The sequence below is a fragment of the Scyliorhinus canicula genome, chromosome 16 (assembly GCF_902713615.1).
Source record: "Scyliorhinus canicula chromosome 16, sScyCan1.1, whole genome shotgun sequence".
Classification (NCBI taxonomy): Eukaryota; Metazoa; Chordata; class Chondrichthyes; order Carcharhiniformes; family Scyliorhinidae; genus Scyliorhinus; species Scyliorhinus canicula.
The window spans coordinates 141,012,641-141,039,169 of record NC_052161.1 but is presented as its reverse complement, the minus strand read 5'-3'; the positions used below and the strand labels follow the sequence as shown (position 1 = coordinate 141,039,169).

General features: G+C 48.2%; 1 protein-coding gene across 1 annotated transcript in view; it reads left to right on the top strand.

Moving 5' to 3' along the window:
* The first annotated feature begins 305 nt into the window (after window positions 1-305).
* The window catches only part of si:ch73-236j9.2 (solute carrier family 35 member E2A), a 48,939-nt gene continuing 22,715 nt past the window's right edge, over window positions 306-26,529 (top strand). The window contains exons 1-4 of the mRNA XM_038821697.1: window positions 306-441; window positions 6,272-6,844; window positions 15,948-16,083; window positions 18,523-18,650. Of these exons, the coding sequence (XP_038677625.1) occupies window positions 6,523-6,844; window positions 15,948-16,083; window positions 18,523-18,650 (586 nt within the window). The 5' untranslated portion in view covers window positions 306-441; window positions 6,272-6,522. The remainder of the gene's footprint in view (window positions 442-6,271; window positions 6,845-15,947; window positions 16,084-18,522; window positions 18,651-26,529) is intronic.

Below are 26,529 nucleotides of genomic sequence, written 5' to 3'. Positions count from 1 at the left end.
TGTGGAGTTTGCACATTCTCCCCGTGTCTGCGTGGGTTTCACCCCCACAACCCAAATTGCCCCTTAATTGAAAAAAAGAATTGGGTACTCTAAATTTATTTTTTTAAAAATAATTGGATGTGGGGTTGCCAACTCCAGCTGGGCAGATTCCGGGAGAGGTCATCACCTCAGCTCCCACCGAGACTTGCCCCCCCCCCCCCCCCCCCCCAGTGGTCGCCCGGCATGTCAATCATGGCGGGGCCACGCCCACCCTCCATGCGTCATCAGCGCCCGGCGGCTCTGGCTGACACGCCACAGCCCACAATGCCCAGCGGGCGGGGCACCTCTTGTCTCTTTGTTCAGTCTGAGCCGCGCGCCCTGTGACCGGCGGCGCGCCTGCTGGGAGGTTTGCCGTCAAAACAGGTGCGCGTGAGGGCGGGAGGACGGCTTCGTTTGTCAAAGGTGAGTGTGCCGTGCGGTGAGGGCGAGAGGTGGCGAGAAGCGGCGGCCGAGGGGGATCGGGCGGGGGAGGGGGTGCGGAAAGAGGGGAGGGGGTGCGGAAAGAGGGGAGGGGGCGAGGGGTTGCGGGAGGAGGAGGGGGTGTGGGTGCGTGCGGAAAGAGGGGAGGGGGGGATGGGTGGGTGCGGAAAGTGGGGAGGGGGCGGAAAGTGGGGAGGGGGCGGGTGGGGGCGGAAAGAGGGGAGGGGGGGATGGGTGGGTGCGGAAAGTGGGGAGGGGGCGGGTGGGTGCGGAAAGTGGGGAGGGGGCGGGTGGGTGCGGAAAGTGGGGAGGGGGCGGGTGGGTGCGGAAAGTGGGGAGGGGGCGGGTGGGTGCGGAAAGTGGGGAGGGGGCGGGTGGGTGCGGAAAGTGGGGAGGGGGCGGGTGGGTGCGGAAAGTGGGGAGGGGGCGGGTGGGTGCGGAAAGAGGGGAGGGGTGCGGAAAGAGGGGAGGGGGCGAGGGGTTGCGGAAAGAGGGGAGGGGAGGGGGTGGGTGCGGAAAGAGGGGAGGAGGGGGTGGGTGGGTGCGGAAAGAGGGGAGGAGGGGGTGGGTGGGTGCGGAAAGAGGGGAGGAGGGGGTGGGTGGGTGCGGAAAGAGGGGAGGAGGGGGTGGGTGGGTGCGGAAAGTGGGGAGGGGGCGGGTGGGTGTGGAAAGTGGGGAGGGGGCGGGTGGGTGCGGAAAGAGGGGAGGGGTGTGGAAAGAGGGGAGGGGGCGAGGGGTTGCGGGGGGAGGGGAGGGGGGGGGTGGGTGGGTGCGGAAAGAGGGGGGGGGTGGGTGGGTGCGGAAAGAGGGGGGGGTGGGTGGGTGCGGAAAGAGGGGGGGGTGGGTGGGTGCGGAAAGAGGGGGGGGTGGGTGGGTGCGGAAAGAGGGGGGGGTGGGTGGGTGCGGAAAGAGGGGAGGGGAGGGGGGTGGGTGGGTGCGGAAAGAGGGGAGGGGGTGGGTGGGTGTGGAAAGAGGGGGGGTGCGGAATGGGGTGTGGTCGGTGCGGAAAGAGGGGGGGTGCGGAAGGGGTGGAGGGGTGCGGAAGGGGTGGAGGGGTGCGGAAGGGGTGGGGGGGTGCGGAGGGGGGGGTGGATACCCCCCCCCCTCCGCACCCTATACGGGTATAGGGTGGATACGTGGGTTTGAGTAGGGTGATCATGGCTCGGCACAACATTGAGGGCCGAAGGGCCTGTTCTGTGCTGTACTGTTCTATGTTCTATGTACAGTGAAAGTATTTTTCTGCAAGCAGCTCAACAGATCATTTAGTACATGAAAAGAAAAGGAAATAAAAGAAAGTACAGAATAGGGCAACACAAGGTACACAATGTAACTACATAAGCACTGGCATCGGGTGAAGCATACAGGAGTGTAGTATTAATCAGGTCAGTCCATAAGTGGGTCATTTAGGAGTTTGGTAACAGCGGGGAAGAAGCTGTTTTTGAATCTGTCTGTGTGTGTTCTTAGACTTTAGTATCTCCTGCCTGATGGAAGAAGTTTGAAGAGTGTGTAGGGAGGGGTCTTTGATTATGCTGCCCGCTTTCTCAAGGCAGTGGAAGATGTAGATGCAATCAATGGATGGGAGGCAGGTTCGTGTGATGGACTGGGCAGTGTTCATGATTCTCTGACGGGGTGTGTGAAAGTCGATTTGTGTGTTCCCTGCAGTGCTGAACATAACTTGAGTCTCACCCCACATAATTCCTTTTGGAGGTTTACACGCAATTAATTGCATTTTTAAAAAAGTTATTTTTCTGTTGTGTGCAGTGATTTGACCGAGACCATCACAAACCCACATCACAGAAAATATTGCCCACAGTTATGTCTACACAGCAAGCTCTCAGGCCAACACTTCGTAAAAACATTAGCTTTTTCATCTGTTCTCACCTTTCTTGTTTTTTTTGTTTTATGAATTTAGAGTACCTGATTCTTTTTCCATTGCAATTTAGCATGGCCAATCCACCTAGCCTGTGCATAATATAATCTTTATTGTCACATTAACACTGCAACAAAGTTACTGTGGAAATTCCCCTAGTCACCACATTGCGGCGTCTGTTCGGGTACAATGAGGGAGAATTTTGAATGTCCAAATTACTTAACTGCACGTCTTTGGGATTTTTGGGTTGTGGGGATGAGACCCATGCAAACACGAGGAGAATGTGCAAACTCCAAATGGACAGTGAGCCAGGGTCGGGATCGAACCTGGGACCTCAGTGCCGTGAGGCACCAATGCTAACTACTGCGCCACCGTGCTGCCCCATTCTCACCTTTTGTCAGTTAATGTGACAAGAAACTAGTTTGTTTCACTGAACGTTGCTCTCTTGATGTAAGTTATGCAAAAATAATCCCAATTCCAGATTCTGAATGCTGATTAAAAGCAGTTCACTGTATTTAAAATTCATCAACCTGTTTATTTTGATAAGTAACGCCGAGACAAATCAGTACATTAGTCACCTTTAACATTTTTGGGGAGACGGTGGCGTAGTGGTATTGTCACTGGACTAGTAAACCAGAGACCCAGAGAAATGCTCTGGGGACTCAGGTTCAAATACTGCCACTGTCAAAATTTGAATTCAATAAAAATCTGGAATTAAAGGTCTAATGATGACCATGAAATCATTGTCAATTGTTGTAAAAACCCACCTGCTTCTCTAAAACCAGGGCTCGTTTTGCACAGGGCTAAATCGCTGGCTTTGAAAGCAGACCAAGGCAGGCCAGCAGGCGTGGGTTCAATTCCTGTACCAGCCTCCCTGAACAGGTGCCGGAAGGTGGCGGATGGGGGCTTTTCACAGTAACTTCATTTGAAGCCTACTTGTGACAATAAGCGATTTTCATTTTATAATGCCCGTTAAGGAAGGAAATCTGTCGTCTTTATCTGGTCTGGCCTACATGTGACTTCCAGGTCTACAGCATTGTTGCCTCTTAACTGCCCCTCAAGAGCAATTAGGGATGGGCAATACATGCTGGGCCATAAACGAATAAAAAAAAACCCTCACATCTTTACTTTGCACTGATCTGGGAGTACACTTGTTCAGTTACATTATCTGTTCTGCAGCTACCATAATTTGCAGCCTGGTGAAAAATACCAGGTGGAATACTATTCTTTTCCTTGAAAATAGACAAGCATTGTTGCCTGGCATTGTGCCAACTGTAGAAATACAGTTTCTACAGAAATACAGTAGAAATACAAAGAAATAACTTGCATTTATGTAACGCCTTTCATGACCATAGGGATGTCCCAGAATGCTTTACAGCCAGTGAAAATGTTGCAATTGGATTTGTTTTATTGTCATGAGGTACGGTGAAACGTATTGTCCATTCCATACTAAGCTACTGTTTGAGCAATTACTGGCCAGTATGCCTGGAAAACTCCTTGCTAGTATGTGTCAGAGATCATAATCATGAGAGCAGAGACAGCCTTGTTTAGTGTCTTGTACCTTGGGCAACATCCACTAATAGCACAGCCCCAAGACTATTGAAATGTACCTAAATCATGTGCTTAATTGTCTTGAGTGAAAATTTAACTCCCTATCATACTGAGACAATGCAACACCTGCAAACATGCCATGTCTGAGCCAGTTTGAAAGTCTGCCTTTTCTCTTGTTAATGGTGGGATATTTACTACCAATCAAAAAATCTTCGCAATCTTTTTTATATGCCAAGGAGTAATCTGACTTGATTATTGAGGGAATAGCAAAGGATCCTGAGCTGGAGCATGGTCGGATTAACGGTTAGTACTCTGGACTTTGAATCCAGCGATCCGTGCCTTGGTGGAACCAATAATCTCGTCATCCCACCTCTTGTTCAAGTCAGGGACAGACAGATGAGTAAAATACACCTACTGTTTGTTTTACAATGCCACAAAAATATGTTGTAACGGAGTGAAAACCTCATTATTTTTATGAAACATATACATATATCATCGTTGCTTTAAAAGAAAATTAACTGGACAATGACCCTTTAAAATGATTGAAGCTATGTCTGGCTATGACCTTCAAACAATAGGAGCTAATCTAGATGTATTGAAGAAATTTGCATCTCATTATTTCTGAAAAGACGCTAATGATCCTGTAATCTGCAGAAACAAACTTCAAGGGGAATTATACAAAAACCACATCTGCATTTCATAAATTAAGCCTGGCCATTGAATCTACTAAGGGCTCGGCACCCTTCCTTTATACTGTAAATATTTCTCTATCCCTCTTTTATTGTATGAATGCATCGGGGTTACACAGCGAGACAGTGTCCTGCATCTTTAGTCTGTGCAAATAAACTAACCCTCTGAGTTTACTCCTTTCCAAGTTTGCTTTGGAGTTATGCTTTGGACCCGGGTCACTGTCCGTGTGGTGTTTGCACATTTTCTCCATGTCTGCGTAGGTCTCGCCCCCACAACCCAAAGATGTGCAGGATAGGTGGATTGGCCACGCTAAATTGCCCCTTAATTGGGAAAAAAAAGAATTTGGTACTCTAAATTTATAAAGAAAAAGAGAAAAAAAGGTCTCCACCAGCTCATCAAACGAGCATATGATTTTGTCGTTCTCCTGCCTTTTTTCTATAACCCTGCACATTGTTTCTATTCAAATAATCATCTAATGTTCCCTTGATTGAACCTGCCTCCATCATACTGCCAAGCAGTGCATTCTGGACCCAAACCACTCACTGTGTGAAAAAGTATTTTCTCCTGTTACATTTGTTTCTTTCGCAAATCACTTTAAATCTGTGCTCCCTCATTTGCGATCCTTTAATGAGTGGGAACGGTTTCCCCATCCTCTGTCCAGCCCCCTCATGGTTTTGGACACCTACTAAATCTCCTCTACCGTCTCTCTGAGGAGCAAAGAACAGTCCCAACCTCTCCAATCTCTCTCCATAACTGAAGGTTTGCATCCCTGGAACCAATATTATAAACTCTTCTGCACTCCCTCCAATGTATTCACATCTTTCCTAAGGTATGAGGCCCAGACTGTACACAACGCACCATTCTAGGTCTAACTGGTGTCTGATGAAAGTTCAGCATAACCTCCTTGCGCTTGTACTTTATGCCACTAACCCCCCCAAATTTCACATTAGACCCAAGAGTTATATCGACCCTCTGGTCCTAGACTCTCCCAAACATCATCTCTGCATCTACCCTGCCAAGCCCCCTGAGGGGCATGTCTCAATAAGGGCGCCTCTCATTCTTCTTAACTTCAGTGAGTATGGGCTCAACTTACTCAACCTCTCATAAAAAATTGCTTCATACCTGGGATCAACATAGTGAACCTTCTCTGGACTGCCTCCAATGCCAATATATCTTTCCATAGGTAAAGGGACCAAAACTGTTCAGGTGTGGGTTAACCAGTGCCATGTATAGTTTGAGCAAATTTCCCTGTGTTTTTTACTCCATTCCCTTTTGGAAGAAAGCCCAAAATTCCATTTGCCTCCCAGGTACCTGCTAAACTTGCATGCTAGTCTTTGTGATTTATGCACAAGCACCACCTATATCCCACTGTGCTGTAGTTTCCTGCAGCCCTTCTCTATTTAAATAATATTCAGCTCCCTTATTCTTCCTACCAAAGTGCATAACTTCATTTGTTATTTGTTCTCCCTCCCTAAACGTTTCAGTGGAGAAAAATGTGGCTACAATTCTCAATCCACGATTTTCAACTTCACTGAAGGATACTTGAGTTTCTTGATCCGAAGCATGACAAGAAAACTGTTAGAACTATCCAATTATATAGTTTTATCTTTAAAGCCTGTTTAGATTTAAATATTTGTTAGGATTTTAGCAGAGGCAATTTTTTTCCCTTAACTTTTAAAACAGCTTTTTCTTTCCTTTCAGCTGCTGAATGGATGGTGCAACATTAACAAGGTGGAAATTACCAATGCTGCAGGAACTGGATGGTGACCAAATTACACATTTGACATTAACGGAGCCTTATATATAAACCTTTTGTGGCTTTATGTTTTTGGTTGAGTGACCATTTTGTCGTACTGGAACATGTTTTTGGTTGAGTGACCATTTTGTCGTACTGGAACATTTCAGACATTTGTTTTCAGTATCTGGCCAAGCCATAGATAACCAGCTATAGCATGTCCCTAACTGACAATTCCCATCCTCTGACGGACAAGAAAAAGCCTCCTGATGAGAAGTCATCAAAAGAAAAGAATTTTCCAGGACGTTGCTCCCTTTTAAATAGGAATGAAAAGTTAGTAATCACAAGAAGCGACAGTTGCACAGATGAAAATGTATTAAAAATCACCATCACCGAGACTATAGTCATTGAATCAAACTCTGGAGTTTGGAGTGTCAAGGCCATGATGTATCTCAGCCTCTGGTACTTTTTCAGTTTCTGTACACTGTTCCTCAACAAGTACATCCTCACTTTGTTGGAAGGAGAGCCAGGAGTGCTGGGTAAAATCAATCTTTAATGTTAATATGTTACTGTTTTAGCACTGACAGTTCTGGCTGAACTTTGGTTAGTTCTGTATTCTACCTTTACTTGCATATTTAGAATCTTTGAACAAAGCAACTTGTTTTTAAAGCTCTGTTCATGCTGGTACAACTACTCTCCAGCCATGTACTAGACACTATATAGTCACTCATTTTCAGAAAAATGCAATCATATACCAAGCTAAAGGCAAAATAAGTGAGTTATTTTTTCTTTGAATACTGATCTGTTATAACTTAAAAGGGTTTTTTTAAAATGGAAGGAATAGTTGTTGGGTGGCACGGTAGCATAGTGGCTAGCACTTTAAAAAAAAATAATATTTTGTTTAGGTATTTGAAAATTTTTATAACAGTATCAAAAGCAATGACATCAACATGGTAAAATAAACCCCCGCCCAGACTACTCTATCCTGTATCCCCTATGGCAGCAGCAGAGGAAAATCCGTCAACTGTTGTCTCAGGAAGTCGTGCACCTGCAAATACCTAAAACCAAAGAACAAAGAAAAGTACAGCACAGGAACAGGCCCTTCGACCCTCCAAGCCCGTGCCGACCATGCTCCCCGTCTAAACTAAAATCTTTGACACTTCCTGGGTCCGTATCCCTCTATTCCCATCCTCTTCATGTATTTGTCAAGATGCCCCTTAAAACCATTCTCTGCTGGCAATTTAAATTTATCCTCCAAAGCTTTCAAGCTGGGAAAGCTTCCATCTATAAATCGATCCCCCATCCTTCTAATTCCTGCCCTCTGCCAACTCCAGAACCCGTCATCTAGCCTACCCGGTACAAACCTGTGGTTATAAATCGGGGTCCAAATTGATGCTCCCTCCACTCTCTTATAACCCCTTCACTGCCCCCAGATCGTCAGAGCCGCCACTACCACCGGTCTAGTGGAGTATCGGGCTGGCGAGAACGGCAGAGGTGCCGTTATCAGTGCTCCCAAACTGGTGTCTTTACATGATGCCACCTCCATTCGCTCCCATGCTGACCCCTTCCCCCACTACCCACTTCCAGATCATGGCTATATTAGCTTAGCCGCCCAGTAGTAATTGCAGAAGTTCGGCAGCGCCAACCTACCCTCCCCCGACTGCGCTCCAGCAACACTTTCTTCACTCGCGGGGTTTTACTTGAAATCACAAAGCCCGAAATAATAATCTGATTCACCCGCTTGAAAAAGGCCTCGGATGAAGATTATTTCCTCGATCTCAATTGGGGCTCCCAGCCCCTCCACCAGGTCCTCCTCCACCCTCTAGAACCTCAACTGATCCAATAATCGCCTCATCCCCTCCACCCCAGCCGGGGGTTCCGACTCATGTAATTTACTATAAAAGTCCTTAAACACCTCGTCACCCTCGTTGGGTCCAGGACAGTATTACCGTCTTTACTCTACCTATCTCCCTGACCGCCCCTCTTTTTTCTGAGATGGTGCGCCAACATTCTGCTTGCCTTTTTCACGTACTCCTAAATTGCCTCCCCTTTCCTTCCTCAACTGTTCCACTGCTTTCCCTGTGGTCAACAGCCCAAACTCCATCTGTAACCTCCACTGCTCCCTCAGTAGCCCCATGTCTGGGGCCTCTGAGTATCTCCTGTCCACCTGGAGTATCTCCTCCACTAATCTATCCCTCTCAGCCCGTTCCATCTTTTCTCTGTGGGCCCGGATTGAGATTAATTCCCCTCTGACTACTGCCTTCAAAGCTTCCCAGACAGTCGCTGCAGAGACCTCCACCGTTTCATTTGTTTCCAGGTAGTTCTGGATGGACTTGTTAACCTGCCCACAGACTGCCCTCGTCCGCTAGCAACCCCACATCCAGTCTCCACAGCGGGCGTTGCCCTCTCTCCACACTAACCCGTAGATCCACCCATACACCCTAACAAAACTACCCCCTGGACCGTCCACATACACCACCCCCCTAGAAAACCAAATTTATATATAAATTTTAGAGTTGCCGAGTACTCAGTATCCATCACCTCCGTATTAGTGCCCTGCTCAGAACAAAAAAGTCGATGCGAGAGTATACCTTGTGGTCATGTGAAAAAAAGGAAAACACCTTTGTCCTCGGCCATGCAAACCTCCATGGGTCTACTCCCCCCATCTGTTCCATAAACCCCTTCAATTTCTTTGCAGCAGCCGGCCTCCTCCCTATCCTGGATTTTGACTGGTCCAATTCCGGATCAATGACTGTGTTGAAGTCTCCTCCCATGTTACGTGATTCGAAGTCTGGGATCTTACCTAACACCCATCTCATAAATTTCATGTCGTCCCAATTGCTGATGAAGATCGCTACCCCCCCCTGGTCTTTGTGTCTAGTCCTGGGTAGAACACTTGTGTAATCCACCAACCCACCCCTTTGTCCATCTCGTCTGGTCTGTAACCTTCAGGTGTGTCTCTTGTAGCACTGCCACGTCCGCCTGCAGTTTTCTCAAATGCACGAGCATGCGAGCCGTCTTGACCGGCCCATTCAGTCCTCTCTCGTTCCATGTGATCCCCCCCACCACCACTAGGCATCACCCTTTTTAGGCCAGCCTCGAGCTTGCCTCGAGTCCCCACTCGGGCTGTCGCCATTCCTGACCTCCCATTTGTCCCCCAGTAACAGTTCCTCCCCTGTCAGTTAAGCAACCCCCCCCCCCCCCCCCCCCCCCCCAGCAACAACACTAAAAACCCAATCCCCAGAGTCAAGCTCCAGCTTAACACGTGACCACCCCCCACTGTGCTTTCGAGAGTCAGCTGACCCATGCTGACTCGATCCTCCTGTCCCTGGCACCAAGCAGTCTGTCTCCCTATGGTACTCTCCTCTCGTCCCCCCCCCCCCCCCCCCCCCCCCCCCCCCCCCCCCCAGGGGGGCTGCTTTGCAGAACTAAAAACGGAGACGCCAGCCCCTATGAAGGCTTCCATGGAAAAGATGGTGGAGGTTCAGAAGAATGCGATCAAAGAGGTGGAGAGCAAGATGTTTTATGGGAAGCTATACGAGTCAGAACCCCCAAGGGGAGGGGAAGGGATGAAGCAATTTATGGATCGATTGAGGTTCCCAAGGGTGCATGAGGAGCGGGTGGACGACTGGGGGCTCCAATTTGAGTTGGAGGAGGTAGTTGAGGGATTGGCAAGTTTGTAGTCGGGCAAGGCCCCGGGTCCGGACGGCTTCCCAGTAGAATTTTATAAGAATTTCTCGGAGCTACTGAGCCCACTCCTGCTAAGAACCTTTAGCGAGGAACCCTCCCCCCGACAATGTTGCAGGCATTGATCTCGCTCATTTTGAAGAAGAAGGATCCGCTTCAGTGTGGGTCCTACAGGCCGATATCGCTCCTGAATGTAGATGCCAGATTGCTGGCAAAAATTCTGGCCACCAAAATAGAGGACTGTGTCCTAGGAGTGATTGAGGAGGAGCAGACGGGTTTCGACAAGGGCAGGCAACTGAACACAAATTTGAGGATGCACTTGAAAAATATTATGATGTCCTCAGAGGGAGGGGACGCAGAAGTAGTGGCTGCAATGGATGTGGAGAAGGCCTTTGACAGGGTGGAGTGGGAGTACCTGTGGGAAGTGTTAGGTAGGTTTGGATTCCGGAGGGATTCATAGGGTGGGTCAAGCTAATCAGGCCCCCCTAGCGAGTGCGTCCACGAACCGGCTGAGGCCGGAGTATTTCAGGTTGCATCGAGGGATGAGGCAGGGGTGCCCCCTATCCCTGTTACTATCGGCCCTGGCAATTGAACCGTTGGCCATACCGCTTAGGACTTCAAGGAACTGGAGGGGGCTGGTCCCCGGGGGGGGGGGGGGGGGGGGGGGGTGTTCCCTCTACGGGGATGACCTTCTGTTGTATATTTCGGACCCGCTGGAGAAGATGGGGGAGGTCATGCGGATCCTGTGGGACTTTGGGAGCTTCTCTGGGTACAAATTGAACGTGGGGAAAAGTGAGCTGTTTGTGATCCATGCTAAGGGTCAGGAGGAGAGACTGGGGGAGCTCCCCGCCCAAGATAGTGGAGAGGAACTTTCAATAGTTAGGTATACAGGTGGCTAGGAACTGGGATGCCCTTCACAAGCTCAACTTATCTCGGCTTGTAGAGCAGGTGGAGGGAGACTTTAAAAGGTGGGACATGCTCCCCCTTTCCCTGGCGGGAAGAGTGCAGACTGTGAAGATGACAGTTCTTCCCAGATTCCTGTTCGTCTTTCAGTGCCTCCCCATTTTCATTCCAAAATCCTTTTTCAAGCGAGTGAACAGGATTATCACTGGGGTTGTGTGGGCAAATAAAACCCTGCAAGTCAAAAGACTATCCTTGCAGCATAGGTGGGGTGGGGAGGAGGGTTGGCACTGCTGAACGTCTGTAGCTACTATTGGGCAGCTAATGTGGCCATGATTAGGAAATGGGTAATGGAGGAGGGGTCGACGTGGGGTGGCTAGAGGCGGCGTCATGCAAAGGCACCAGTGTAGGGGCACTAGTTACGACACCGCTGCCGTTCTCGCCGGCACGATACACCACAAGCCCAGTGGTGGCGGCGGCGGCACCGAGGGTCAGTGGAGAAGGCACAGGAAGGAGGAGGAGGCCTCCGTTTGGACCCTGATACGGAACAACCATAGATTTGCTCTGGGCAGGATAGACGGTGGATTTCAAGGCTGGTATAGGGCAGGCATTAGAAGGATGGGGGACCTGTTTATAGATGGGACTTTCCCCAGCATGCAAGCGCTAGAGGAGAAGTTCGGCCTGTCCCCGGGAAATGCTTTCAGATACCTCCAGGTCCGGGGCTTTCTCAAAAAACAGGTGGGGACATTCCCGCTGCTACCCCCTCGAAGGATACATGACAGGGTTGTGTCTGGCGTCTGGGTAGGAGAGGGGAAGGTGTCGGACATATATCAGGAGCTGCAGGAGGCGGAGGAAGCCTCTGGAGGAGCTGAAGGGCAAGTGGGAGGAGGAGCTAGGCAAAGTGCTAGAGGAGGGCCTGTGGGCTGATGCCCTGGGCAGGATGCATTCGTCCGCATCATGTGCCAGGCTCAGTTTTCAATTCAGTTTAAGGTGGTGCACCGGGCGTACATGACGACGGTGAGAATGAGCACATTTTTTTGGGTAGAGGACAAGTGCGTAAGATGTGCAGGGAGTCCAATGAACCATGTCCATCTGTTTTGGGGATTGCCCGGCGCTTAAAGAATTCTGGCAGGGCTTTGCGAGGGCTATGTCCAGGACTTTGGACACGCGGGTGAAGCCGAGTCCAACAATCGCGAGCTTTCGGGTGTCGGAGGATCCGGGAGTGCAGGAAGCGAAAGAGGCCGAGGTGTTGGCTTTTGCCTCCCTGGTAGTCCAGAGACGGATCTTGTTAATGTGGAGGGACTCGAAACCCCCGAGTGTGGAGACCTGGGTTAGTGACATGGCTGGGTTTCTCAGCCTGGAGCGAATAAAGTTTGCCTTGAGAGGGTCCTTGATGGGTTCTTTCCTTGACTTTCTAGGGGAGCAGTAAAGTGTCAGCAGCAACGGGGCGGAGGGGGACTCAGGTGGGGGGAACTGTTGATATAATGTGTATTTTCGTTTTGTATCGTGATAGCAGCCACCTTGTTTTGTTAAATATTTTTTGTTTTTTGTTATGTAGAAATTCTGGTTGAAGAAAGCTTTAATAACTATTTTTAAAAGAAAAAATAGTCACCCAAAAAGCAGAATTAAATTCCAAGCCCACCCCCTCTCTAACAGGGTGCCTGCCAAGACAGATCAACCTTTAACCATCCACACAACCATTATTTCACATAGAGCTACTTAAATCTTTACAATCCAGCACCGCAAATCGCTGTCACAGTACTTCCCCAAGGCTTGAGTGTCTTTTAATTCGCCTCCAGCTTCATTTATTTAATAAAGGTCCATACTTCGTTTGGATCTTGGCGTTTCAAAGTAGAAGTCCCGTTCCTCATGTGTGACCCACAGGCGGGCTGGGTACAGCATCCCGAACTTCACCTCCTTCTTAAAGAGGGTTGTTTTTGCCCGATTGAACCCAGCTCGCCTCTTGGCCAAATCCACTCCCAGGTCCTGATAAATGCGTAACTCAGTTCTCACACTTGCTGCTCCGTTCTTTCTTGGCCCACCGCAAAACGTGTTCCTTGGCCATGAAACGGTGAAAACGTACCACCATGGCCCTCGGCGGTTCGTTCACTCTGGGCTTCCTCACGTGGGCTCTGTGCACTCTGTCCAATTCTAGGGCAGAGGGAACGCCCAGCCCCCATCAACTTCTCCAACATGTCCATCACATAGGCCGTCACGCATCCGATCCCTCACTGCCTTCAGGGATGATGTGGAGATGCCGGCGTTGGACTGGGGTGAGCACAGTAAGAAGTCTTACAACACCAGGTTAGTGTCCAACAGGTTTGTTTCAAACACGAGCTTTCGGAGCACTGCTCCTTCCTCAGGTGAATGGCGAGGTATATTCCAGAAACATATAGACAAAGTCAGAGATGCTGGACAGTGCTTGGAATGCGAGCATTTGCAGGTAATCAAATCATTACAGATCCAGGGAGAGGGATAATCACAGGTTAATCACAGATAATCACCTCTTTAACATTGTCCAGCATCTCTGACTTTGTCTATATAAATGTTTCTGGAATATACCTCGCCATTCACCTGAGGAAGGAGCTGCGCTCCGAAAGCTTGTGTTTGAAACAAACCTGTTGGACTTTAACCTGGTGCCTTCAGGGAGGCCAACAGTTCTGAGATTCTGCCTCCTGGACCTCCAGCTTCTCCTGCATTCTTTTCTGGCGGTCGTTCGTCATCCCCACCTTGCTTTCCAGCACGGTTATATAATCCTCGTGCTCGGACAACTTTTGTTCGACCTCCTGGATCGCTCTCCTGTGGGTTTCCTGATTCTGAACCACTTGATCAATCGAAGCCTTAATCGGGTCCAGCATGTCCTTCTTCAGCTTGGCGAAGCAATCCTTGAAAAACTTCACAAGCTGCTCCGGCGACCACTGTGTCGTCTCCCCGAGGCTCTTGCCCTCCGCCATGCTGCCCTGTGTTACCAGCTCTGCTTGTGTCTCCCTTATAGGACTTTGTCGTCTCACACGGCCATTTCTGGTCCAGTTGTCCACACACCGGAGGGGATTTCTCCTTACGGTCTCACACTTCACTGCTTTATCCCATTAAAATCTGAAAAAAAAAGGAGGAGAAAGGTCCAAAAGTCCATTACAGAGGGAGCTATCAAATGTGCGACCGACCCCTCCGTGACTGCCACCAGAAATCAGTGGTTAGCACTATTACACCACAGCAGCAGGTACCTGGGTTTGTTTCCTGCCTTGGATCACACTGTGCGGAGCCTGCGTGTCTGTGTGTGTCCTCCGGGTGCTCTGGTTTCCTCCCACAAGGTCCTGAAAGACGTACTGTTCGGTGAATTGGACATTCTGATTTGTCCCTCAGTGTACTCGCAGGCGCCGGAGTGTGGCGATTAGGAGCTTTTCACAGTAACTTAATTGCAGTATTAATGTAAGGCTACTTGTGACAATAATAAAGATTATTACTGTTGCGTATTTTTCTTCTGTCAAACCTTGAAAAGTAGAAATATACAAATAAAAACTGCAGGTGCAGAAATACAAATAAAATGCTGGAAATACTCAGCAGGTCATGTAGTACCTGGAGAGAGTGAAACAGCTAACATTTCTGATGAAATCGACTTGAGACATTAACTCTGTTTCTCTCCAGAAATGTTGTCAGACCTCAAAATGATTTACTGCTAAAAAGGCTGTATAGGAATTTTTTTAACCACATAGGAATGCTATTTTAAAAGTTTGTTTTGGCAGCGCTATGGTGTTAGATACCACTGGAGTGTTTGTTTATATTAGGAATGTCTTTTTCCAGTCTAGAAACTCCTGTTTTTCTCGCCCCTCCTGGGGAACTGCCTAAAAAAGAGGGAGAAGTTTTAAGTTTTTTTTAAAAATCCCTTCACGGGACGTGGGTTTTCCTGGCTAGCTCAGCAGTTAGAATATAATAATCTTTATTGGAACTTAGAACATACAGTGCAGAAGGAGGCCATTTGGCCCATCGAGTCTTCACCGACCCACTTATGCCCTCACTTCCACCCTATCCCCGTAACCCAATAACCCCTCCTAACCTTTTTGGTCACTAAGGGCAATTTAGCATGGCCAATCCACCTAACCACGTCTTTGGACTGTGAGAGGAAACCGGAGGGCCTGGAGGAAACCCACGCAGACACGGGTAGAACGTGCAGACTCCGCAGGGAGAACGTGCAGACTCCGCTTATTGGCTTACATTCACACTGCAATGAAGTTGCTGTGAAAAGCCCCTAGTCGCCACATCCCGACACCTGTTCGGCTACACGGAGGGAGAATTCAGAATGTCCAAATTACCTAACAAGCACGTTTTTCGTGACTTGTGGGAGCAACTGGAGGAAACCCATGCAGACACGGGGATAACGTGCAGACACTGCACAGACAGTGACCCAAGCCGGGAATTGAACCTGGGACCCTGGCGCTGTGAAGCAACAGTGCTAATCAGTGTGCTACCATGCCGTCCATGTTATTGCAATTTAAGGTGATGGTGAACCACTGCCTTGAATCATTGCAGCCCATGCTGTCAAAGTTGCATAACAAGATTATAATTATTGAAGTAGGAACGATGATGGTGGTAATAGAAGGTCATAACTCAAAAGTAAAATTCACAAAAGAAGAAAATGCTAATCTCTAACAATGGCTTAGTGGGTAAATTCACCATTTTACAGATTTAAAACTGAGTTCAGTTTTAATTTCTGGTCTTCTCTGAGAGAACAGCAAGGCAGTGTTATGCATGTTGTGTTTGACCTCAGAAACCTGAAACTGCATTAGGAACAATAAGCCTTGTCTTTTGCTTTAGACTCCCGCTAGGAAAGAGGTGTCTATACAAGAATGTGGATACCAGAAGATGACATGATTGAGTTCAGCTGTATTATTCCTCGTGATACAACAGTTTCCCAACATGCTTTGTTTATGGCCAACAGGCACAGAATTTATGCTTTGACCACTATTGATTTAATATTGAATTCTTGATTAGTAAAAATTGACATGATATTTTTATTCATTCTTAATCATCTTTTGTTACTCTGTCTGATTTTTGCAGGTGCTGTTCAGATACTTACAACCACTGTGATTGGTGGTTTCAAAATGTACGTTCCATGTTGTTTGTATCAGCATAAAACCCGTGCTGAATATCCACCAAACTTCCTCATGATTATGTTCTTTGTAGGATTAATGAGGTGAGTTGGAGAAGAATAAGCAAATTGATCAGTCAACCCATCCTCTTTTTAAAAAAAATTATTACATATTATTTTGCTCTTTAGATTTCTGCTCGTCGCTCTTAGATACACAGGATAGACAGTTGCTGTATAATTAGTTATTAACTAAAATACAAACTTTTGTTTGTGCAACAGGTCCTTAGTCTCTGGAAGTCAGCTTTTAGAAAATTAAACCATTAATTTAATTATCTGAATTCACTAGCTGGTAAAATGATCTTAGACTTTGATTGCTCTTTTTGTAACCCAGGGCTGGTGTTGACCGTCCACCTCCAAACAATCTATTTACCCAACCTTTCAAGCACCATCTGCCCTGCATATGGCAGAGTCTGCCGGCCATCTGGACTTACTGGCCATCTTGGGACCCATTGAACTGTGGTGGTTCAAGCCACCCTCGATCCCGAGGGACTGCCTAAGATGAGGACCTTTTACTTTAAAAAATGTTTTTTACGGGATTTGAGCATAATAATATAATCTTTATTGTCACAGGTAGGCTTACGTTGAAACTGCAATGAAGTTACTATGAAAAGCCCCTAGTCGCCACGTTCCGGCGTCTGTTCGGGTACACTGAGGGAGAATTCAGAATGTCCAAATTATCTAACAGCATGTCTTTCGGAATTTGTGGGAGGAAACCGGAGCACCCGGAGGAAACCCACACAGACTCCGCACAGACGGTGACCCAAGCCGGGAATTGAACGTGGGACCCTGGAGCTGTGAAGCAACAGTGCTACCCACTGTGCTACCGTACATCACTGGCTGGACCAGTAGTTATTGCCCACCGCTAATTGCTCTTGAGATGGTGGTGGTGAGCTGTCTTCTTGAGCCGCTGCAGTCCATGGTGGTGCACCCACAGTGCTGTTAAAAGTTGCACAGCAAGTTTCTTGTTATAGAAAAGATGAGTTATTTAAGGTAATAATTCAAAAGCCGAATTCACTAAAGAAGAAATGGCTAAGCCAGGCCACTGTGTTTGTGATTAATATTGCCATTGCAGCAAATTCGATGGTTTGTTAACACATTTTCACTCAACTGTTGGAGTAATAGTCAGTTTCTGAACTAACAGCTTGAACAAAGGGCAAAGTTAATTATTGACATGAGGCATCAAATTGAACACATTGGGAATTCTTTCGCAATTTGGAAAAACTGCTTCTGCCCTGTTTTCGTGCAAAACTTTAACTTGCTGTTTTCCCAGAAACTACTGGTCTGTTTGCAGACAGAGCACTAATCTGGGGTGGGATTCTCCCCTACCCGGCGAGGCGGGGGGTCCCGGCGTAGCGGAGTGGTGCCAACCACTCCGGCGTCGGGCCTCCCCAAAGCCGCTGACGTTACCACCGGCGCATGTGCGCTGGGGGATTCTCCGCCATGGTGGAGGCCGTGGCGGCGGCGGAAGAAAAAGAGTGCCCCCACAGCACTGGCCCGCCTGCCGATTGGTGGGCCCCGATCGCGGGCCTGGCCACCGTGGGGGCACCCCCCGGGGTCCGATCGCCCCGCGCCCCCCCGGACCCCGGGGGCTCGCTCCCGCCGCTGATCCCGCTGCCACCAGAGGTGGTTCAAACCACGGCGGCGGGAGAGGCCTCCCAGTGGCGGGACTTCGGGCCGGAGAATCGCCTCAGAGGGCTTGCCAATCGGCGGGCAGTGTTTCCTGCCCCTGCCAATTCCCGGGTGGCGGAGAATTTCTGCCATGGTGGGGGCGGGATTTTCTGCGGCCCCGGGCGATTCTCCGACCCTGCAGGGGGGGTCGGAGAATTTCGCCTCTGGTTTGGGAGAAACAGCTAGTTTGTCCACAATCAAATCTTTGACTGAACTGAAACTCAACACCTGACTGCTTCAGCCCCTATCTCCTCCTGTTAACTACATCATCTTACAAAACCTAAACACAGTCTCTAATTATCTACTCCTTGGGGAATTTTCTTTATATTAACACAATTCCATTAGCTGAATTTTTAGGATTGCACTCTGTAGTCAAAAACCTTACTGCCTTTCAAACCAGGATTAATAAAAACATTATTGCAGCGGTCATACTAACTCAGGCTTTTAAGCCGTACACCCCAAATACATATAATGTATCTGAAATTCCTATATCATCCCTCACAAATGCACACTGTCTCATGATTAATACTGACAATAGCTATGCTCCTGCTTTCTGCTTGTTTTTACATTTTGCTAAAAGGATTCGCTGTGTAGGGCGGCATTGCTGCCTCACGGCGCTGAGGACCCCGGTTTGATCCCGGCGCCAGGTCACTATCTGTGTGGAGTTTGCATATTCTCCCCATGTTTGCAGGGGTCTCACCCCCACAGCCCTAAGATGTGCAGAGTAGGTGGATTGGCTATGCTAAATTGCCCCTTAACTGGGGGGAAAAAACATTGGGTACTTTTAGGATTCACTGATGTGTTTTTTTTCTGCAGGTTTACGACTGTAGTATTGGGACTGATAAGCCTAAAAAATGTAGCTGTTTCATTTGCAGAAACTATAAAAAGTTCAGCACCAATATTCACTGTAATTATGTCCCGGCTTATTCTGGGAGAATATACAGGTAAGAAATCCTGCTTCAATAGAAAATATAACATTATTGGCAAAACATTTGCCCCTGTTGGAAAATAGATTTCCCTAGGTACAGACTCGTGTCGTATCTTTCTGGAACCTAGAGTGATAGAGGTGCACATCACAGAAGAGACCTTTTGGCCCATTGTTTCTGCACCAGTCAAAAACAAGCACCCCAAATATTATAATCCCGTTTTCCGTCATTTGGCCCATAGCCTTGTATGCTTTGGCATCGCAAGTGTACATCTAAATACTTAAGTGTTATGAGGGTCTCTGCCTCCACCACCCTTTTAGGCAGTACGTTTCACACTATCCTCTGGGTGAAAAAGTTTTCCCCTCAAATCCCCACTTACCTCCTATCCCTTATCTACTCCCTGGTTATTGACCCCTCCACCAAGGTGAAAATTTCTTCCTGTCTGCTCTATCTATGCCCCTCAATTTTATACACCTCAATCATGTCTCCTGTCAGTCTTCTCTGCTCAAAGGAAAACACCCCCAACATTCTCTCTTCATAACTAAAACTCTCCAGCCCAGGCAACATCCTGGTAAATCTCCTTTGCACCCTTTCCAGTGCTATCACATCCCTCCTATGATGTGGATTCCAGAATGGCACACAATACTCTAGCTGTGGCCTAACCAAAATTGTAAACAATTCCAGCATAACCACCCTGCTCTTAAACTCTATGCCTCGACTAACAAAGACAAGTATACCATATACCTTTTTAACCATTTTATCCACCTGTTCTGCTTAAGGAACCGGTCTACATGCACACTGAGCTTCCCAGGGTCCTACCGTTCATCATGTATTCCCTTGCCTTGTTTGTCCTGCCCAACTGCATCACCTCACACTTTTATAGGAACATAGAAACAGGAGTAGGCCATTCAGCATCTCAAGCCTGTCCCACCATTCATTGAGATCAGAGCTGAGTTGTGAACGAACTCCATATACCTGCCTGTATACCTTAATATCTTTGAGGAAAAGTTATCTATCTCTGATTTAAAATGAATAACTGATCTAACTTCAACTGCTGTTTGTGGAAGTGAAGATGTTCTTCCTAAAATCTTTCCTGAATGGAAAGACTACGGGGCATTGTAGACTATGCCCCCTAGTTTTAGAATCTCCAACTGATGGAAATATCTTTATCTACCTTGTCTTTCCCTGTTAATACCTTGAATACCCCTTAAGATCACCCCTTGACCTTCTACATTCTAGTGAAAACAGGTCTAATTTGAGTATTCCCTCCTAACTCAGCCCCTGTAATCCAGGTAACATTAAACCTACGTTGTACTCCTTCCAAGGCCAAAATATCCTTCCTAAGGTGTGGTGTCCAGAACTGCTCACGGTACTTCAAGTGGGGGCTAATAATAATCTTTATTGTCATAAGTAGGCTTACATTAACACTGTAATGAAGTTACTGTGAAAATTCTCTAGTCGCTACACTCCGGTGCCTGTTCAAGAACACAGAGGGAGAATTCAGAATGTCCAATTCACCTAACAGGAATGTGGGAGGAAGCCAGAGCTCCCGGAGGAAACCCACGCAGGCACAGGGAGAACGTGCAGACTCTGCACAAACAGTGACCCAAGCCGGGAATCAAACCTGGGACCATGACGCTGTGATTTTTTTCTTTTTTCTTTTTTTATAAATTTAGAGTACCCAATTATTTTTTCCAATTAAGGGGCAATTTAGTGTGGCCAATCCACCTATCCTGCACATCTTTTGGGTTGTGGGGGTGAAACCCACGCAGACACGGGGAGAATGTGCAAACTCCACACGGACAGTGACCCAGGGCCGGGATTCGAACCCGGGTCCTCAGCGCCGTAGGCAGCAATGCTAACCACTGTGCCACCGTGCTGCCCTTGACGCTGTGATAACCAAGGGTGTTTAAGCTGCAGCATATAGTGCCTTGTGTCTTTATATTCCAATCTTCTGGATATAAAGGCTAGCATTCCATTAGCCTTTTTGATTATGTTCTGCACTTGTTCCTTTTTGAGGACCGATGCACCAGAACACCCAAGTCTCTTTGGATGTCCACTGTACCTGACCTCTTTCCATTTAGAAAGCACCCTATTCTATCCTTGTTGGTCCAGAATGGATACCCTCACACTTGCTTACATTAAATTCCATCTGCCACAATTGTGCCCATTCACTTAGTCTGTCAATATCCATGCAACTTTGTGCTATCATCTGGGCTGTCTATAATGCCACCTAACTTTGTATCATCAGCAAGTTTGGATGTATGACTTTCTATGCCATCATCCAAGTCATTAATGTGAATAATTGAGGCCTCATCACAGATCCCGGTAGTACATCGCTGGTCACCTCCTGCCAATTAGAGTGATAACCCATTATCCCCACTCTGTCGCCTGCCACCCAACCAATTTCCTAACTAAGTCAATAATTTGCCCTCAACTCTGTGGATTTCCACCTTAGTTAACAGTCTCCTGTGTGGGGCTTTATCAAATGCCTTCTGGAAATCCATATAAATAAGATCCATAGACATTCCCCTGTCGATCTCTTCAAAAAATTCAATACGATTATTCAGACATGACCTTCCCTTCACGTATCCATGCTGGCTCTCCCTGATTGACCAAACGTTTTCGAGGTGTTCAGTTACCCCCATCCCTGATTATAAACTCCAGCAATTTCCCCAACACAGATGTTGGGCTAACCAGTCTGTAATTCTCTGGTTTCCCCATTTTACCCTCCTTAAAAAGTGGAGTGACGTGTACAATTTTCCAATCCAAAGGGGCCACCCTGAATCTAGGGAACACTGTAAGTTTATAGTTAGGGCATCTACTAGAGGGTATCCCTCTACTTCTTTAACACTCTCAAGTGGAGACCGCCAGGCCTTGGGGATTTGTCATTCTCTTTAGTTCCATTAATTTCCTACTTGCTGATGGCTATACTTGTGTTAATCGTATTAAGTCCCTGTCCTAGAACATAGAACAGCACAGAACAGGCCCTTCGGCCCTCAATATTGTGCCGAGCCATGATCACCCTACTCAAACCCACGTATCCACCCTATACCCATAACCCAACAACCCCCCCCCCCCCTAACCTTACTTTTATTAGGACACTACGGGCAATTTAGCATGGCCAATCCACCTAACCCGCACATCTTTGGACTGTGGGAGGAAACCGGAGCACCCGGAGGAAACCCACGCACACAGGGGGAGGACGTGCAGACTCCACACAGACAGTGACCCAGCCGGGAATCGAACCTGGGACCCTGGAGCTGTGAAGCATTTATGCTAACCACCATGCTACCCTGCTGCCCCATGCTACCCTGCTGCCCCTCTATTGACCTCTAGTCAATAGTCCTCTATTGACTATTAATTTTTTTGGCATTTCCGACTAGTTATCCTTCTTTTCAATTATAAATATTGAGGCAGAGTAATTGTTTAGCATGTTTGCCATTTCCCCATTATCACTGACAATATCTCCATTCTCTGCTTTTATGGGCCGACATTGCTCTTTACCACCAGCTTTCCCTTTACATAACTATAACATTTCTTCTTATTCATTTTAATGTCCCTTGCAAGTTTCCTTCCATTCCTTTTTAGTAGCTCTTATAAGCTGCTTTGTGACCCTTTGGTCCTTGTACCTATCCCATTTGTCCGGATCTGTGCTATGACTGCATTTTTGTGAGCTCTTTTAGTTTTATGCTGTCCCTAACCTTTTTGTCCATGACTGAAGTGGAGCCTTTTCCTCTCCGGGGTATATACTTGCTCTATATCTTGTTAAATGTTTCTTTAAATATTCTCCACAGTCGTATAAGCCCACATTACTATTGAACACTGATGTGAAAGTATTGGCTAAGTTGTTAGTGGAGAGGATGAGGGATTGCATCCCGGGGGTGGTTGCAGAAGATCAAACGGGCTTTGTGAAGGGCAGGTAGCTCACGAGTAATATAAGACGGCTGTAGAATGTGGTGATGAATCCGTTGGGGGCTCTGGTACCGGAGGTGGTGGTATCCATGGACGAGAAGAAGGGATTTGATCGGGTGGAGTGACTGTACTTCGAGGTTTTGGGAGGGTTTGGGTTTGGGCCGAGATTTGTGGCATGGGTGCGGTTGCTGATGTGGCACCAAGGGCGAGGGTGAGGACGAATGATATGAGCTCACAAAGTTTTGACTTACACAGGGGTACGAGGCAGGGGTGCCCGCTGTCACCGCTGCTGTTTGCGCTGGCCATAGAGCTGTTGCCGATGGCTCTCAGGGGGTTGGCAGAGTGGCAGGGGGATAATGAGGGGACAGAGGGATTATCGGGTGTCGCTCTATGCCGATGACCACTTGCTGTGTGTTTCGGATCCGTTGGGAGAGTATGGGAAGGATTATGGCTATGCTGGGGAGGTTTGGAGGGTACTCTGGGTACAAGCTGAATGTAGGGAAAAGCAAGGTATTCCCGGTGAATGAGCTGGGACAGTGGACTAATTTTGGGGGGATGCCATTTACGCTAGTGAGAGATAGGTTTAGGCATTTGGGGATTCGGGTAGCGATGGAATAGACGGGACTTCATAAGTGGAGCTTAACAAAGCTGGTGGAGGAGGCCAGGGAGGGTCTTGAGGTGGGAAACACTGCACTTAATGTTGGCAGAGGGGGTCCAAGTGGTGAAAATGAATATTCTGACGAGGTTCTTGTTTATCTTTCAGACTCTCCCGATCTTTATACCAAAGGCTTTCTTTCGGGAAGTGGACGCGATCATTTCGGACTTTGTATGGGCGGGGAAGGTGCCGAGGGTGGGGAGGACCCTGCGACAGAGGCAGCAGGGGGGGGGTTGGCATTGCCGAACCTGCATTATTATTGGGCGGCGAATGTGGACAAGATGCAGCGGTGGTGGGAAGGAGAACGGGTAGAGTGGGTTAGGATGGAGGAGGAACCTTATAAGGGGTCTAGTTTGAGGGCTATGGTGACGGCAGCATTGCCAATGGCTCCGAGTATTCAGGGAGCCCGGTGGTGCAGTCCACGGTGAAAATATGGAACCAGTTGAGGAGGCAGTTTAGGGTAGAAGGGATGTCGGTGCTAACACCGCTGTGCGAGAATCATGGGTTTGAGCTGGGGGGGATGGACAGGGTGTGCAGGAGGTGGTGGGAAGTGGGGCTGGTCAAGGTGAGGGATTTCTTTTTGGAGGAAATGTTTGCCAGTCTGGAGGAGCTAAGGGAGAGGGTAGAGCTGCTGAGGAGGAGTGAGTTCAGGTATCTGCAGGTTAGGGACTTTGCGCGAAAGGTTTGGAAGGAGTTCCCTAGGTTGCCGGGATACACCCTGCTGGAGTGACTGGTGCTGCCGGATGTGGAAGGGGAGGCAAGAATTGGGGGTATATACAAGTGGCTGGGGGAGCAGGGAGGCAAGCAGGTGGTGAAGATCAAGGAGAAATGGGAAGCAGAGTTTGGAGGGGAGATCAATTGGGGAGTATGGAGTGAGGCACTGCGTAGGGTAAACGGGACCTCCTCTTGTGCAAGGATGAGCCTGATACGGTTTAAGGTGGTGCACAGGGTGCATGTGACTCGGGCGAGAATGAGTGAGTTCTTTCAGGGGGTAGCAGATGAGTGTGAGGTGTGGGTGGGGGCCAGCGAATCACGCTCACATGTTTTGGGGTTGCAAAAAAATTGGGAAGGGCGGGCCTGTTCGCGGTCTTAGCCAGGATAATGGTGGAGGAGGTGGACCCGGACCCCTTGGTGATAGAACATAGAACAGTACAGCACAGAACAGGCCCTTCGGCCCTCAATGTTGTGCCGAGCCATGATCACCCTACTCAAACCCACGTATCCACCCTATACCCGTAACCCAACAACCCCCCCCTTAACCTTACTTTTATTAGGACACTACGGGCAATTTAGCATGGCCAATCCACCTAACCCGCACATCTTTGGACTGTGGGAGGAAACCGGAGCACCCGGAGGAAACCCACGCACACAGGGGGAGGACGTGCAGACTCCACACAGACAGTGACCCAGCCGGGAATCGAACCTGGGACCCTGGAGCTGTGAAGCATTTATGCTAACCACCATGCTACCCTGCTGCCCTATTGGGGTTTCAGAGAAGCCGGAGCTCATGGAGAGGAGGAAGGCCGATGCTGTGACCTTCGCCTCTCTGACCTGTGCGACTTCCTGCGATTAGAGAAGATAAAGATAAAGTATGAGTTAAGGGGCTCTGCGAGGGGGTTTCAGATTACAGCATCCGCAGTAATTTGCTTTTATCCTGCACTACCTGCCTGACGGTCACCAAACCCTTTCTGCCTGTTTAATCCTCACCTGCGGTGTGACCACCTCACTGAATGTCCTATCTACGACGTGCTCAGCATCACAGATGCTGTGGGCTCTCCTGCCATGACTATCCTTAAGCCCCTTATTTACTCCTTTTTTAACAAATTATAAGACCATAAGACATAGGAGTGGAAGTAAGGCCATTCGGCCCATCGAGTCCACTCCGCCATTCAATCATGGCTGATGGGCATTTCAACTCCACCTACCAGCATTCTCCCCGTAGCCCTTAATTCCTCGCAACATCAAGAATTTATCTATCTCAGCCTTGAAGCCATTTAGCGTCCCGGCCTCCACTGCACTCCACGGCAATGAATTCCACAGGCCCACCACTCTCTGGCTGAAGAAATGTCTCCGCATTTCTGTTCTGAATTTACCCCCTCTAATTCTAAGGCTGTGCCCACGGGTCCTCGTCTCCTCGCCTAACGGAAACAGTTTCTTTGCGTCCACCCTTTCTAAGCCATGTATTATCTTGTAAGTTTCTATTAGATCTCCCCTTAACCTTCTAAACTCCAATGAATACAATCCCAGGATCCTCGGCGTTCATCATATGTTAGACCCGCCATTCCAGGGATCATCCGTGTGAATCTCCGCTGGACACGCTCCAGTGCCAGTATGTCCTTCCTGAGATGTGGGGCCCAAAACTGGACACAGTACTCCAAATGGGGCCTAACCAGAGCCTTATAAAGGCTCAGTAGCACATCGCTGCTTTTATATTCCAACCCTCTTGAGATAAATGACAACATTGCATTCGCTTTCTTAATCACAGATTCAACCTGCATGTTTACCTTTAGGGAATCCTCGACTAGCACTCCCAGATCCCTTTGTACTTTGGCATTATGAATTTTCTCACCGTTTAGAAAGTAGTCTATGCTTGGATTCTTTTTTCCAAAGTGCAAGACCTCACATTTTCTCACGTTGAATTGCATCAGCCATTTCCTGTACCACTCTCCCAAACTGTCTAGATCCTTCTGCAGCCTCCCCACTTCCTCAGCACTACCTGCCTGACCACCTAACTTTGTATCATCGGCAAACTTCGCTAGAATGCCCCCAGTCCCTTCATCTAGATCATTAATATATATGGTGAACAGCTGCGGCCCCAACACTGAACCCTGTGGGACACCGCTGGTCACCGGCTGCCATTCCGAAAAAGAACCTTTTATCTCAACTCTTTGCCTTCTGTCAGACAGCCAATCCTCAACCTATGCCAGTAGCTCACCTCGAACACCATGGGCCCTCACCTTACTCAGCAGCCTCCTGTGTGGCACCTTATCAAAGGCCTTTTGGAAATCCAGATAGACCACATCCACTGGGTTTCCCTGGTCTAACCCACTTGTCACCTCCTCAAAGAATTCTAACAGGTTCGTCAGGCACGACCTCCCCTTACTAAATCCATGTTGACTTGTTCTAATCCGACCCTGCTGTTTCAAGAATTTAGAAATCTCATCCTTAATGATCGATTCTAGAATTTTACCAACAACCGAGGTTAGGCTAATTGGCCTATAATTTTCCATCTTTTGTCTTGATCCTTTCTTGAACAAGGGGGTTACAACAGCGATCTTCCAATCGTTCGGGACTTTCCCTGACTCCAGTGATTTTTGAAAGATCTCA